Below are 15,910 nucleotides of genomic sequence, written 5' to 3' on the forward strand. Positions count from 1 at the left end.
TGGATAAAGAAAAAATTTTAATGTTTGGAGTCAACAAAAAGAAAATTTGCACAGTGAAGAGGGAAGAAGCAGGAAGTCAACAGCGATGAGACAAGTATTTGGAGCCACTTTTTTATTCAAATCGACTGCTGACTCTGAGCAGTCACAGAGAAGCTAAGTAGAACATTCAAGAATCTCATGGGGCTCTAGCCGGTTTGACTCAGTGGATAGAGCGTCGGATTGCAGACTGAAGGGTCCTGGGTTTGATTCCCATCAAGGGCATATGCCTGGATTTTGGTTGCAGTCCCCAGTAGGGGGCGTGCAGGAGGCAGCTGATCAATGATTCTATCTTATGATTGATGTTTCTATCTCTCTCTCCCTCTCTCCCTTCCTCTCTGAAATCAGTAAAAATGAGGAGGAGGAGGAGAAGGAGGAGGAGGAGGAGGAGGAGGAGGAGGAGGAGGAGGAGGAGGAGTTAGGACTGAAAATAGGTGAGACGAAATCGGGCCAGAACCTGGGTTGTGAATTCCCTCAGTCCTTGATGGGATGGTGGTGACCCACCTGCCACAGGCCACAGTAACGATGCCTGGAGGAGGAGAGTCCCACCCAGGGTCTACACTGTAGTCTGCATAATTTGTCATTGCGCTTCAGACGGGGTGCGATCCGGGAGACAGCCACCCAGAGAACTATGAGAAGATGGGATTTATTAGAAAACCCAGACCCTAGACCATGTGCCAGGAGCCAGGAAGTGCTGTTCTGGAGGGCGAGAGACAGCGTCACGGAGCAGCTCACCTGCAGCACAGGTGCAGGTGGAGGTGAGAGCCGGCCCATCCCGTCTCTCAAACCCCATCGCCTGTCTTCTTCCTGCTCTGCCTGGGGCTGCTCATCCAGCCGTTAATGTTAATCGGACGCAAGGTTTCCTCACGCTTCAGCAATGAGTCCCAGACTTCTCTCCCCCGCCCCCCCATACCCAGGGGCTATGATGCCTCTGGCCAGCACCCAGCTCTGGGCGAGTCCTCACTGGCCTCTGCGCTTGACCACGGAGTACTCGTGGGTGCTGGTGGCCTCCTGGTCCCGAGGCTCCCGTGGCTTCAGCCCCTCAAAGGTGAGGTTGGCGTAGTAGAGCTCCTGCGGCTCCCCCGACAGAGGGCCCTTCTCCGCAGGTGGCGCTTGGTCTGGGGGCGCGTCTGGCGGGAGTTTTTTCTGGGAGCCCTGAGTGAAGGGGAGAGAGGGGCGTCCGAGAGGCATGAGGCACACATGGTCCCAAAGAAAAGTGGGGCTGAGGGGACAGTTTTTTCCTTCATCTTCTTATTGCACAGACACTTCTCATAGACTCAACTATTCGCTTGTGCATTTTAAAAAATTTTGTTTTTTTTGGGGGGGGGGTTGTGTTATTTTGGTGCAAAATGAAGGAGATTTATTCAGGTGCTGGGGCCTAGGAGAATGGTGGACTTTCATCTCGAAGACCATCATCCTTCCTGCTCAAGCCTGCTGTTCTTTTCTTTTTAATTATTTTTTTGAGACTATTGCAGATGTTGACTAGACATATCAAAGGCCTACTGATCATATTCCATTCCCTCAGAAACCCAGTAAGCATGATACTCTCACTATCCCCACTTACAGATAGAGAATCTGCGGTGAAGGGAGGTGAAGTAACAGGCCCACAATGGGTAGGAAGTAATAGTTTGGGAAGATGGTTCTGGTGGTTTGGGCCTATCAGAGGGATGAGGTCGGCTCAGTGGTCAGTGTGGCTGGGGCAGGAGGCTGACCATGGGTTCCAGGAAATGAAAGGGAAGTCAACTTCTGGCTGTCTGTCCAGCTGACCACAGAGGAGCGGGTGTGGACTCCTTGAATGGACATGCCCAGCCCCCCTACACGGCATTAGAAGACACCCCGTCACTCACCCAGGTGACTGTGCCCATCACAGGCTCTTCATCATTCGTGACCTTTGGTCTCCCGGCTGCTTGCCTCCTGCGCGCTTTCACTCTAAGGGGAGAAGTCAGCAGCTAGAATGGCTCAGGCACAGGTGGGCAGCTGCCCCCACTCCCTGATGGACAACGGAGGCATCCAGGCCCTGAGGCCAGACTCGGACCCTCCTGACATGCAGGTGAGGGTCCCGTCCCCCTGGATGCCCAGGGTTTGGCCAGGACTGAATCTTCATCACCGAGGCCCCTCTCACACGCGGAGACTGTGCACGAGCCATCATCAGAGTGACTCATGGCAGCCAAAACGTCCAAGCAACCCAATGTCCGTCAATGAAGGAACGGACAGATCAAATGTGCCCCATCCAAACCATGGAATACATTTGTAAATAAAAAGCAATGCAGAGCTGACACATGAACCTTGAAAATCTCAGGCTACATGCAAGAAGTCAGTCACAGTAAACATGTATTTTATCACAGCATTTCTATGAAATGTCAGAATGGGCAAATCTAGAGGAACAGGACATACTGGTTGCCTAGGGCTGGGGGAGGATGGAGGCGGGATGACAATACAGGGATGTGGAGTTTCTATCTCTCTTTTTTTTTTCAGACAAATAAAAAGTTTTCAGACTTAACCGTGGTGATGGGTACACAGCTGTGTGACTGAAGTAAAAGCCATTGAATTGTACCATTTAAATGCATCGGAGTTTTGCCCTAACCGGTTTGGCTCAGTGGATAGAGCGTCGGCCTGTGGACTCAAGGGTCCCAGGTTCGATTCCGGTCAAGGGCATGTACCTTGGTTATGGGCACATCCCCAGTGGGGGGTGTGCAGGAGGCAGCTGATCGATGTTTCTCTCTCATCGATGTTTCTAATTCTCTATCCTTCTTCCTTCCTCTCTGTAAAAAATCAATAAAATATATTTTAAAATAAAAATAAATACAGGAGTTTTACCTCAATAAAGCTATTACCCCCACCGCCCCTGCCTCCCCCCTGGATGTATTAAGCTTTGTGTGGGTGAAATTCTGTGACCTCTTTCAAACCCCTAGGACCCGGCTCCCTGCCCCGGAGGCTCACATGCAAAAGAAGATGAGACACACGCACAGGGACAGCAGGGCCATGGCACCAGCACCTCCGAGAGCCGCAGAAACCGCTCCCACCTGGGGCACGGCCTTCCCTGCAGAGGAGAGGGGCGTGAGAAACCTACTCGCAGGCGTCGGTCTCTCCTCTTCCCCCTCCTCCCAGAACGAGCTGTTGGTTCTGTTCAGTCAGAGCCCAACTTAGCTCAGTGACTGAGCATCCACCTATGAACCAGGAGATCCGGGTTCCATCCCTGGTCAAGGGCACAGAGCCCGGGTTGTGGACTCGATCCCTTATAGGGGGCGTGCGGGAGGCAGCCGATCAATGATTCTATCTCATCATTGATGTTTCTATCTCTCTCTCCCTCTCCCTTTCTAAAATCAATAAAAATATGGGGGGGGGGGGCGGAACAAGAGAAGGAGGGCCCTGTCCTAACAATCACTCCTGCCCAAGCCACAGCCCCCACCCCCAGCCCCACCCTCTCTCTGACCCACTCCTTTCTCCGTGGCCTCTGCCCCCAGCAGGCCCTGACCTGGCAGCAGCAGGACAGAGGCGCTCTGGGCCCCGTGCACATTCCAGGCCTCGCAGCTGAGTCTGAGGTCAGGGCTGAGCCCCTCATGGAGGATCAGGGAGCTGTTGGTCCAGGGCCCCTCTGAGCTGGAGCTGACCACGTGGGACGCGTTGCCATGGTTCCCCTCCAGCAGCCCCGCCCCCAGCCGCCAGCGCAGGGAGGGGGCCGGCTGGGCCCTGGAGGAGCAGCTGCAGTGCAGAGCCTGGTCCTCCCAGGAGCAGGAGGGTCCCAGCAGCTGCGGGGGGTCTGTGGGGAGCGAGGGGAAGGGTCAGCGGTGCCTCTAATCTCCCCAGAACCCAGCTGTGCTGCCCCCCGGGGTCTCCCCACTCACAGGCCACGGAGAGGATGAGAGAGACGCTGTGGGAGCCCAGCGGGTGCAGAGCTTGGCAGGTGAACTCTCCTTCCTGTGCAGGCCCCACGCGAGGCAGCTCCAGGATCGCGGTGCTGGAGAGGGGGGTGGCGTTCAGGCCTGGGGACCCCCGGAACCAGCTCAGCTCGGCAGGGGGGTTGCTGTCAGCCTCACAAAGCAGCCTCAGGGCCTCTCCCTCCAGGATGGGAAGGGATGTGGTTTGCAGATTCTTAAAGGCTTTGGGGAGAAGGGTTATGAGGGAGAGAGAGAGAGAGAGAAAGAGAGAGAGAGAGAGAGAGGGAGAGAGAAAGAGAGAGAGAGAGAGAAAGAGAGAGAGAGAGAGAGAGAGGTGTGTGGAACACAGATGCAGGCACCCACCCACCAGAGATGAGGGACTCGGGTGATGCCTCTCATCCTTGCCCTTCCCATGTCTCATCAAATTCAAACTCCTGCTCCCCCCTCTGCCCCACCAGCGCCCCAGGACAGGTTCCAGCCCAGAGAGGAGGGGTTCATTCCTACCTGTGTCGTTTCTGAAGGAGACGCCTATGGTGAGGTTCCCTGAGGCATCTGGGAGAGAAAGACAGGGCCCCCCTTCAGAAGGAAGTGACCCCAATCCCACAGAGGGGCAGTAGGAACGGGGAAGGGGGGAGAGCTGTTCTTCTGGCCCCCTCCCCACCTACACACAGATCCATGCCCAGGTGTTCTCAGGTTATCTCAGCCTCCAGCACACACACACACACACACACACATACACACACACAGGCCACTCCACTGCCCCCATGGACCCAGCCGCCCCTCCAACACTCACAGGACACATTGAGCCGGATGGTTCTCTGTGTGGCCACTGAAGATCCTTCCCGTTTCACCTGACAGGTGAGGTTGGTGCCATGGACCTGGGGCCTCGGGGTGAAGGTGAGCACCGAGGAGCTGAGGTTCTGGGGGTCCAGCAAGTCCACAGCGGCTCCCGCCCAGGAGAAGGAGAGAGGTCGTCCCCCTTCGCAGGCCCCTGGCAGGCTGCAGGCCAGCCGTGTGGGGCGGCCAGACTCCAGAGGCTCCCTTATCCAGATGTGGGGTTTCTCTGTCAGGGCTGCAGGGGAGAAAGGCAGGTGCCTGCGCTCCAGGGGTGGGGACTCAGAGTGGGACCCTGAGAGACGCCCGGCCTCGGGCTGAGCTCACCCAGGCCCTGTGTCTCTTCCCACCACCCAGGGCCCACGGCCTGGACAGGGAGTGTCCAGTGTCCTGTTCCTGCTCTAAGACGGGATCCCTGTCCCTGGGTCCTCTCCTGGGCCCCTGCTTTACCTTTCACCTGCAAAACCAGCATCTTCTTTTGGTAATTAAATCTCACAGAATTTCCTATCGCCACTCGGAGGAAGTAACGTCCTGAGTCACTCGTCCTGGCGTCTCTAATTTGCAGGGAACAGTTGTTGGTCCTGGGGTCTGCGAGGAGGAAGCGGCCTTGGGTCTCTCTCTTCACTTCTTTATCTGGGTTGCTCGAGGCCACAGGATCATCACGGTTTGTGTTGTCCCTGTCCCGGTACCAGTTGGTGTAGAGTTCACTAGAGGAAGACCACAAACTCCACGGGTAGGAGAAGGAGCAGGGAACGTGGACACACAGACCCTCCTGCACCGTCACCGATTCCTGCACTCGGAGCACATAGCCTGGATGCTGCTGCTGCAGGGACCCTGGGGGAGGGGGACACAGAAGCTCAGATGCAACTCCCGCCCCTCCCCCACCTGCCCAGCCCCCCTCCCTCAGCCACTCACCCCCCCACAGCAGGGGCAGCAGCAGCAGCAGGACCACCATGTCTGCCTCTGGCAGGGCAGAGTGGTTCCAGGTCCCTGTGTCAGGGAGGGAAGTGCCCAGCTCTGGGGTGGGGCCTAAGACACCCCAACAGGAAATCCTGGGGGAGAGACTGTGGCCAGGCTGGAAGGGGAACTTGGCCTCCACAGGAGTTAGGGGGGTGTGGTGGCTGAGAAATCTTTCTGTCTCCCCTCCCCCATCCCCTACACCCCTTTACACCCCCAGCCCTGCAAGTAAATGTACTGAGGCCCTGGGGAGGTTGAGTGGCTTGTCCAGATGTGAATCTGAAAGTAACCAGCTTGCAGAGGATGTGTAAGTGGAGAGGGAGGTCGCCCAGGGGCCAGCACACTCACAGCTGGTCCTGGGGACTCGGGGGGCGAGGGGGGGGGGGAGACCCGCCCTCCAGCTGGAACTGTTGAACATTCTGGAAAAGGAAAATTTTAATATTTTTTTTAGACCATGTTGGAGCAAAAGAGAGAGGAATTTAGACCCAAGTCAAGTGGAGGGTGGAACCCAGGGGCAATGCTGAGTGGTAAAGGCCTTTGCTCTGAGGCCTTCTTGGGGTCGTGGGACGCACCTGTGATGGCTCAAGGGTCTGAGTGTCTAAGGAACAAGGAGGGTGCACAGGGCCAATCAGAAACGGACGCCCCATTTGGCGGGACCTCAGCACAGTAGCATTGTTTCACCTGAAAGCTCATGAAAACCCACCTTCCTGGCCCCTCATCGCTGGGTCCCTTTTCAGAGCCCCACCCAGGCTGAGGGGAAGTGTTCCCTTTCTGCTCCATCTGTGTCCCAACCCGGGCATCACAAACCCTGACATTCCATTCCCGCTGCGGGAGCACATAGTGGGGCTTCTGTGTGTATCGATGGCCCTTGACTGATGGAATCTCAAGAGAGGCACCAGTGAGCGCTGGGGGATGTCAAAGGCCTTCAGGATAACACCACAGTCAGCTAGGGATGCAGGAGGCTCCCCTGGTGGGATAGGGGGTGAGCTCAGCAAGCACCACACCTAACGCAGCAGCACCAGGACGGAATCTAGCAAGCCAAGAACAATAAGTAAAAGCTATGGAAATTCAAAAGAAAATGAAGCTGACTTTCTCCATCAAGGATTGTGTCTTCATAGGAAAATCCACACGTACATACAGATGCCCATGTAGGGGCTTGAGAAGAGAGTCAGCACGGTTTCTAGAGACAACATCAAATTGCAAAACTCAAATGCATCCAGATAGCACAGTGACCAACGAAACAGAGGATGGTATAAAAGATGTCATGGACACATCAAAACTTACCATGTTCCTGGAACATTCAGAGATGCACATCACAAAAATACACTATGCCCTACCTCAACGGAGGAAATGATACACCTTTTTGGGAGGACATTACAGGTGTAAATAGATAGCCCTGGCCGGATGACTCTGTTGGTGGAAGCATCATCCCTACAGCAAATTGGTGGCAAGTTCAATTCCAGGTCAGGGCACATCCCTAGGTTTCCATACCAGCTCAGGGCAAGTATGGGAGGCAACCGATTTATGTTTCTCTCTCCCTTTCTCTCCCTCTCTCTCTCTCCAAGCCACAAGGTATAGACAGAAATGCAGAAGAGGAAATTTCCCCATAACCTTTGCCAGGCAAGATGGGCCTCAGGGACAGTGAAGAGGCCAGGTTGACTCACCTCAGAGCACAACTCCCATCCTAAAGCAACCCACAGGAAAGCACTGGGGGAAGGAAGCAACCATTTTCACATTCAAGAAGGGCCACAGAGCCGAATCCAGTTTGGCTCAGTGGATAGAGCGTCGGCTTGCAGACTGAAGGGTCCCGGGTTCGATTCCGGTCAAGGGCATGTACCTGGGTTGTGGGCACATCCCCAGTGGGAGATGTGCAGGAGGCAGCTGATCGATGTTTCTCTCTCATCGATGTTTCTATCTCTCTATCTCTCTCCCTTCCTCTCTGTGGAAAATCAATAAAATATATTAAAATAAAAAAGAAGGGCCACAGAATTCATCCCAGAGAGACAACTCTGTGTGTGTGTGTGTGTGTGAGAGAGAGAAAGAGAGAGAGAGAGAGAGAGAGAGAGAGAGAGAGAGAGAGAGAGAGATTTACAAATAAACTAATGATGAAACTTTTGTGGAGGTGAGACTCACATGACATAAAATTTCTAATGCTAGTTTTGGGTGTGTGACCTTTGGAGCTGCTAATCACTACAGTTCCCCCATCACTTTCTGTACCGCAGGCCTACTATGCTCCTTCCCCATACCTCCCTGTCCGTGTAGGAATCTGATTTGGGGTTTTGAATATTAATACCCTGATGCACCAAGCAAAACCCCCTCAGGCCTGAGGAGATCTTTCATGGTTCTGTAGGATTGCTGATGTGGCGTCTCTCTTCATGACTTTGTTGGCCATTTGTACATCTTCTTTGGAGAAATGTCTGGTCAAGGTTTAGGCCATTCTTCAATTGTGTTATTTAGGTTTCTTATGTTGTCTTGTATGAGTTTGTAATGTCTCTCTCTTTTTTTATCTTTTTTGTTTGTTTGTTTCTGTAATCCTCACCCAAAGATACTCTTTTCACTGGATTTAGAGAGAGTGGAAGAAAGGGAGTGAGGAGGGAGAGAGAGACTTCCAGCATCCAGGTCTTTGAGCTATAAATTCCTGCTACTTAACAACTACAGGTCTATGGTCTTTTGTTAAAATATCCAGAACAGTCTAAAACTTACGACCTTTTATTTCAAATATATTGTTATTGATTTCAGAGAGGAAGGGAGTTGGAGAGGAAAATGGAAACATCAATGATGAGAGAGAATCACTGGTCAGGCACCTCCTGCATGACCAACACTCAGGATGGATCCCACAACCAGGAATGGAACCGTGATCTCATGGTTCATAGGTGAACACTCAACCTCTGAGGCACACTAGCTGGCCATGGCCTTTTCTAATGCATTAATCCACCAATGGATATTTGGGTTGCCGACAGATTTTGAGGAATATGAATAATGCTGCTACAGATAGGGGAGTGCAGATATCCTTTGAGGTCCTGTTTTCAGTTCTTTTGGACATATAACGTCAAGAGAGGATGGTACATGATATGGTAATTCTACATTTAATATTTAGAGGAACTGCCAGGAACCAAGGTGGCAGCATAGGTAAACGCCGGAGTTTGCTGCCTCGCACAACAACGTCAACTCCTGAGCCACAGCGTCCCTAAAAGACAGAATGGACATCATCCAGAACCAAAGGAAGGCTGGCTGAGTGGAAACTCTACAACTAGAAGGAAAGAGAAAAGCATACCAAGACTCAGAGGAGGTTCGGTGCAGAAGTAAAATACTAAGGTACAGAGGCACACACGGAGTGGGCTGGTGGCTGAGGGCGCGGTTGTCTTTTTCAAGAGGGAGGGGGTTTCAGGCTGTGAGCTCCAGTTCCAGGCAAGTCTCTGGGGACCCAGACTCATACAGGACAAGCGGGACTGTCTGGCATCAGTCGGAACTCGAGGGCAGCTTTCTCTCGAGGTGCTTGCAGCAATTGCTGGGACACTGAGAAAGTGGGGCCTCTGAGGGCAGCCATAACTGCTAGCCCCCCCCTGTTGATCTTGTGGGACCCGCCCTGCCCAAGCCCTGCAGGGAGGCTTTAGCTGGATAGCCTCAGGCAAAGGCTAGATTAGCACCTCCCTAGAGATCCAGGAGCCATTGTGCCCAGTGGTCAGAGTGGGACCAACCAATTTGCAGCTCCTCGGATCCATAAAGGACACACTCAGGGGGCAGACTCAGTGAGCACCAAAGCTCCACTGAAGCAAGTCTTGCCCCAGAGGGGTGTCTCCAGCACAGCATTTCTCCCACTGCAGACACAGCTGATTCTCACAGCCAATTGGCCTGGAGGTCAATTCCTCCCAGTGTTACCTACAACAATCAAGGCTTAACTACAACAAGACTGTGCACAAAGACCACAATGGGGTGCACCAAGAGTGTCCTCCTCAGGTAATTGGGGAGGCTGAACCACTGGGCCCTAGAGGACACTAAGCAAAGAAAACCACTTTATCAACACAGGGAAGCATAAAAAATGCAGAGACAAAGAAATAGGACACAAATGACAGAAATGGAGGAAAGCAAACTACTGGATATAGAGTTCAAAACCACACTTTTGAGGTCTTTAAAGAACTGTCTAGAAGCCGCCAATAAATTTAGTAAGACCCTTGAAAAGACTGGTGAGACTGCCAATAAATGTAGTGAGATCCTCAAGAAATCTAGTCAGACCCTTGAGGTTATGATAAAGGACCAACTGGAAATTAAGCATACACTGACTGAAATAAAGAATATTACACAGACTCCCAACAGCAGACTAGAGGATCACAAGAATCAAGTCAACGATTTGAAATATGAAGAAGCAAAAAACACCCAACCAGAAAAGCAAAATGAAAAAAGAATACGAAAATAGTGTAAGGAGCCTCTGGGACAGCTTCAAGCGTACCAACATCCGAATTATAGGGGTGCCAGAAGAAGAGAGAGAGCAAGATATTGAAAACCTATTTGAAGAAATAATGACAGAAAAATTCCCCTACCTGGTGAAAGAAATAGACTTACAAGTCCAGGAAGTGCAGAGAACCCCAAACAAAAGGAATCCAAAGAGGACCACACCAAGACACATCATCATTAAAATGCCAAGAGCAAAAGACAAAGAGAGAATCTTAAAAGCAGCACTAGGAAGAAAGTCAGTTACCTACAAGGGAATACCCATACGGCTGTCAGCTGATTTCTCAACAGAAACTTTGCAGGCCAGAAGGGAATGGCAAGAAATATTCAAAGTAATGAATGCCAAGAACCTACAACCAAGATTACTTTATCCAGCAAAGCTATCATTCAGAATTGAAGGTCAGATAAAGAGCTTCACAGATAAGAAAAAGCTAAAGGAGTTCATCACCACCAAACCAGTAGTATATGAAATGCTGAAAGGTATCCTTTAAGAAGAGGAAGAAGAAGAAAAAGGTAAAGATACAAATTATGAACAACAAATACACATCTATCAACAAGTGAATCTAAAAATCAAGTGAATAAATAATCTGATGAACAGAATGAACTGGTGACTATAATAGAATCAGGGGCATAGAAAGGGAGTGGATTGACAATTCTGGGGTTGGGGAGAAGGGGTGTGGGGGGTGTGGGAAGAGACTGGACAAAAATCGTACACCTATGGATGAGGACAGTGGGTGGGGAGTGAGGGCGGAGGGTGGGGTGGGAACTGAGTGGAGGGGAGTTATTGGGGGGAGGGGGAAGAGGAACAAATGTAATAATCTGAACAATAAAGATTTAATTAAAATAAAAATATTTAGAGGAACTGCCATATTGTTTTCCGTAGCCGGCCCACCCTCTTACAATCCCACCAAATGTGCTGAATGGTTCCCATTTTGGCACCTGCTCACCAGCGCCTGTTATTTTCTGTGGTTTCATTTCTTAGTGGCCATCCTAAAGGGTGTGAGGTGATCTCTCATTACAGGTTTTGATTCATGCATTCCTTGGTTCATTGTTGTATGTGCCCCGACCAGGATGGAACTGGCAAACGGGGTGTATCAGGAAAACACCAACCAACTGAGCCACCCAGCCAGGGCTTTCCTTTGTAGTTCTGTCATTTTACTGATGTTGCGTCTCCCTTCATGACTTTGTTGGCCGTTTGTACATCTTCTTTGGAGAAATATCTATTCAAGCTTTTAGCCTTTTCTTCAATTGTGTTATTTCGGTTTCTTATGTTGTCTTGTGTGAGTTTGTAATATAAGCTGGATATTACCTCCTTAACAGATACAGCTTCTCTCCCATCCTGTAGGTGGCCTCTGGAGCCTGGTGAGAGTGTCCTCTTGTGCTCAGGTTTTGAAGTTGGTACAATCCCACTTGTCTATGTTTGCTTTCCTTGTCTGCGCTTTTGATGTAAATATGCAGGAAATCATTGCAAAACCCAATGTCACGGGCTTTACCCCGATGTTTTCCTCTAAGAGTTTTATACTTGTGGGTATTATATTTAGGTCTTTAATACATTTTGAGTCCATTTTTGCATAGAGGAAAGTGATTTTGTGATGGAAACCTAGAACTGCATGAAAGAAACATAACTCTGAGGGTAATTTTTTTCAAAATAGTCATTGTTTATCTGCAGTTTGTTCTCACGGTGGGATCTGAAGAAGCTAAATTCACAGAAATAGAGTAGAATGGAGATGCAGGGCTGGGGGTGAGGAAATGGGGAGATGTTGGTCAAGGATACAAACTTTCAGCTACAAGATGAACAATTCCTGGGGATGTATTGGACAGCGTGATGACTACAATTAACAGGATTGTATTATATACATGAAAGTTGTTATGGTTATACATCATTCATATTATAATCATAACAATGGTAATTACAGGAGAGGATGAAAGTGTTAATGAACCTTATTGTGGTAATCACTTCACTATATAAGTATATCAAATATGCACATTGCATACCTTATGCTTGCATGCATTTCTGTTTAAAAAATATCTCTATAAAACTGGAAATAAAATAATTGTTTACATCTAAGTAATTATTAATGTTCTCTAAAGTTTGTCAAATTGATAGATGTAAGATATATGAACGTAATAATACCCAATGGCGAGAGATGTGTCTTAAATGTTGAATTTTTTATTATTCATGAGTAGATATAGCCTGGCTGGTGTGGCTCAGGAGTTGAGTGTCAACCTGTAAGCCAAGAGATTACAGTTTGATTCCCAGTCAGGCTACTTGCCTGGGTTACCTGCTTCATCCCCAGTAGAAAATATGGAGGAGGCATCCAATCAATGATTCTTTTCATCACTGATATTTCTATCGCCCTCTCTCCCTCAAACTTCCTCTCAGAAATCAATAAAAATATTTTTTAAATAAGAAGAGATATAAATACCAACTGAAGGATAATTACAAGGAATAAACAATATCCCTTATTTGCAACAGCTTCAACAATAGAAAGAGGAGATGGAGATGTCATTGGACTGAAGAAATTCCCACAAAGACTGCAGAGTAAAATCAATGGTCATGTGACACCATATAAACATTCTCATTTATGATTAAATGCTGGGATGTGTTATGACAATAATTCTGAGGTTGGCGTCTATGCACAGGGAGAAGAGAGCTGCTCCTAACTCTACTGCGTATCAGCACCTACAGATGGGAGAGCAGAAGCTCAGGTGGTGACCAGGTAACTCCTGGGCAAGGGGAGGATAAGGTGCCAACTTCAGTCCCTCTCTGGGCTGAAAATGGAGAGAGAGGAGCAGGCGGTGGGGGGATGACGGGGCAGAACCAACAGAGAGAAAGAAAGAGGGGGCAGGGGAACAAGTCAAATGGGAGAAGCACAGGCAGGAAGAAGGGGCCGTCAGTGGGTGTGTATTATTGTTTATTTCTGTATCTTAGGATGTTTTGAGCCATTAAACAGGTTGGAAGCCAAGGAGACTCAGGGCCTCCCAGGGCAGCCCATTCTCAGAGACAGCAAAGAATTTCAGATGCAAACCAACCCAACCTGAGCCCATATTCCCAGCCTCCCCACCTGCCCCGAATCACCCAGGACCTGGGACCAGACACATGCAGACCACGCCCACAGGCCCATCCCCCAACTGACACACACCAGCTGGTCCTGAACGGCTCACCCTGCCCTGCCTGCATTTCCCATGGGAACCCAATCAAGGCCTTCGCTAGGCGGCCCTGCACCTGCATCTGCTTCCTGAGGAAATGCGGGGCTTCCCGGGCACAGCGGCCCCTCCTCTCAGGAGGTGAAAGGAGGAAAAGTCTTCTCTCCATGGCACTGACTCCCCTTGGCATCACTCAGTCACTTCCACACACTGAGACCCCAGGGGCACATTGGAGGCAGGTGAGTCAAGAGCTTCCAGGGAGAAGGTGACATTGACGTCCCAGGACGGTCCCTCTCGCCTGGTGTCCACACCTCAGTCCCATCCTGAGCCGAAGGAAGGATCCATCAGGAGCTCTGCCTCCTGCTCCGGGGGCCTCCACACCTGCGGGGCCTACACAGGTGTCAGCTCAGAGGCTTGGCCTCTTTCCCTCTAACTCCAGGCAGAGCCGGACATTGCGGCCACACCTGCACCTCAGGGCCAATCCCTGACCTTACCCGGGAGAGACAGGCCTGCTCACCTGGTGTAGTAGAGCCAGGTGAGGACGTAGGTGAGGAGGAAGCCAGCCCCCATGAGGGCCCCTCTGATCAGGGTGAAGACCAGGGGCCAGGAGCCCTGCTGCTCCTCGGTCACACATCTGCTGGAGTGTGGGCTGCCTGGGGACGCGGGAGAAGGGTGACGTGTTGTCCAGGTGTCAGTCCTCCCACAGCCCAACACCTGACCAGGCGGCTGCCCCACACCTGTCCTGCACGTCACTCTGCACAGAGAGGCTGAAGGAGATGTGCTGGGAGCCCAGCAGGTGAACTCCCCTCCACCTCCAGCCCCAAAGTGGGGCATCTGGGATAGAAAGATAGGGTCCCACTTCAGATGGAAGTCACCCCAATCCCAAGGAAGGGCAGTGGGAAGCAGGAAGGTGGGAGAGCTGTCCTTCTTGCCTCCTCCCCACCTACACGCAGATCCATGCCTGAGTGTTCTCAGGTTAGCTCAGCCTCCTACAAACACACATACACACACACACACACACACACACACACACACACACACGCGCGCGCGCGCCACTCCCCAGCCCCCATGGACCCAGCACCCCCTCCAACACTCACAGAACACATTGAGCTGGATGGTTTTCTGTGTGGTCCACAAAGACCCTTCCCGTTTCACCTGACAGGTGAGGTTGGTGCCGTGGTCCTGGGGACTCGGGGTGAAGGTGAGCTCCGAGGAGCTGAGGTTCTGGGGGTCCAGCGAGTCCACAGCGGCTCCCGCCCAGGAGAAGGTGAGAGGTCGTCCCCCTTCGCAGGCCCCTGGCAGGCTGCAGGCCAGCTCTGTGGGGTGGCCAGACTCCAGAGGCTCCCGTACACGGATGTGGGGTTTCTCTGTCAGGGCTGCAGGGGAGAAAAGCAGGTGCCTGGGCTCCAGGGGTGGGGACTCAGAGCGGGACCCTGAGAGAGGCCCTGCCTCGGGCTGAGCTCACCCAGGCCCTGTGTCTCTTCTCACCACCCAGCCCCAAGGCCTGGACAGGGAGTGTCCAGTGTCCTGTTCCTGCTCTAAGACAGGTCCCATGTCCCTGGGTCCTCTCCAAGGCCACTGTCTTACCTGTCACCTGCAAATCCAGCTTCTTCTTTTGGTAACTATATCTCACAGAATTTCCTCTCTCCACTCAGAAGAAGTAACGTCCTGAGTCACTCCTCCTGGCGTCTCTGATTTGCAGAGAACAGTTGTTGGTCGTGGGGTCCGCGAGGAGGAAGCGGCCTTGGGTCTCCGTCTTCACGGTTTTGTTCCAGTTGCTCGAGGCCACAGGAGCATCACGGTCTGTGTTGTCCCCGACCTGGTACCAGTAGGTGTGGAGGTCACTAGAGGAAGACCACGAATTCCACGGGTAGGAGAAGGCACAGGGCACGTGGACACACAGACCCTCCTGCACCGTCACCGATTCCTGCACTCGGAGCTCATAGCCTGGATGCTGCCGCTGCTGCAGGGACCCTGGGGGAGGGGGACACAGAAGCTCAGATACAGCCCTCGCCCCTCCCCCACCTGCCCTGCCCCCCTCCCTCAGCCACTCACCCCCCCACAGCAGGGGCAGCAGCAGCAGGGGCACCATGTCTGCCTCTGGCAGCGCAGAGCGGGTCCCGGTCCCTGTGTCAGGGAGGGAAGTGCCCAGCTCTGGGGTGGGGCCTAAGACACCCCAACAGGAAGCCCTGGGGGAGAGACTGTGTCCAGGCTGGAAGGGGAACTTGGCCTCCACTGGAGTTATGGGGGTGTGGTGGCTGAGAAATCTTTCTGTCTCCCCACCCCCACACCCTACACCCCTTTACACCCCCAGCCCTGCAAGTAAATGTACTGAGGCCCTGGGGAGGTTGAGTGGCTTGTCCAGATGTGAATCTGAAAGTAACCAGCTTGCAGAGGATGTGTAAGTGGAGGAGGAGGTCGCCCAGGGGCCAGCACACTCAGAGCTGGTCCTGGGGGCTCGGGGGGGCGGGAGGGGGGGACCCGCCCTCCAGCTGGAACTGTTAAACATTCTGAAAAAGTAAAATTTTAATTTTTTTTAGACCAAGTGGGAGCAAAAGAGAGACGAATTTAGACCCAAGTCCAGTGGAGGGTGGAACCCAGGGACAATG

At 51.9% G+C, this 15,910-nt stretch overlaps 2 protein-coding genes across 2 annotated transcripts; both read right to left on the reverse strand.

The window, feature by feature from the left end:
- LOC308530351 (sialic acid-binding Ig-like lectin 5) lies at nt 1–5,707 on the reverse strand. Its single transcript, XM_081106944.1, has 9 exons — nt 5,664–5,707; nt 5,199–5,582; nt 4,708–4,986; nt 4,419–4,466; nt 3,882–4,136; nt 3,512–3,796; nt 2,977–3,076; nt 1,884–1,965; nt 1–1,191 (listed from the first exon to the last, which is right to left on the reverse strand). The coding sequence occupies exons 1-9, from the start codon at nt 5,701–5,703 to the stop codon at nt 997–999; spliced, it is 1,668 nt and encodes a 555-aa protein (XP_080963070.1). The 5' UTR covers nt 5,704–5,707; the 3' UTR covers nt 1–996.
- An 8,692-nt stretch (nt 5,708–14,399) lies between these two features.
- LOC308530674 (sialic acid-binding Ig-like lectin 14) lies at nt 14,400–15,393 on the reverse strand (the record flags this gene model as incomplete). The annotated part of the gene is given in 4 exon segments (XM_081107370.1): nt 14,400–14,677; nt 14,889–14,952; nt 14,956–15,275; nt 15,357–15,393. Coding segments are annotated over 4 exon segments (699 nt in total), but the record flags the coding sequence as incomplete, so codon positions are not given.
- Nucleotides 15,394–15,910: the final 517 nt, after the last annotated feature.

The sequence above is a fragment of the Myotis nattereri genome (genome assembly GCF_964212035.1).
Source record: "Myotis nattereri genome assembly, chromosome: 15".
Taxonomy (NCBI): domain Eukaryota; kingdom Metazoa; phylum Chordata; class Mammalia; order Chiroptera; family Vespertilionidae; genus Myotis; species Myotis nattereri.

What these genes read in the sequence shown, in the direction of transcription:
- LOC308530351 (XM_081106944.1), bottom strand. Translation starts at nt 5,703, where the DNA reads ATGGTGGTCCTGCTGCTGCTGCTGCCCCTGCTGTGGGGGG. An exon ending in GCTGCCCCTGCTGTGGGGGG is followed by an intron (nt 5,583 to 5,663) that starts GTGAGTGGCTGA and finishes CCCCTCCCCCAG; the next exon opens with GGTCCCTGCAGCAGCAGCAT. An exon ending in TGTCTCATCTTCTTTTGCAT is followed by an intron (nt 1,966 to 2,976) that starts GTGAGCCTCCGG and finishes TTCTCCCCTTAG; the next exon opens with AGTGAAAGCGCGCAGGAGGC.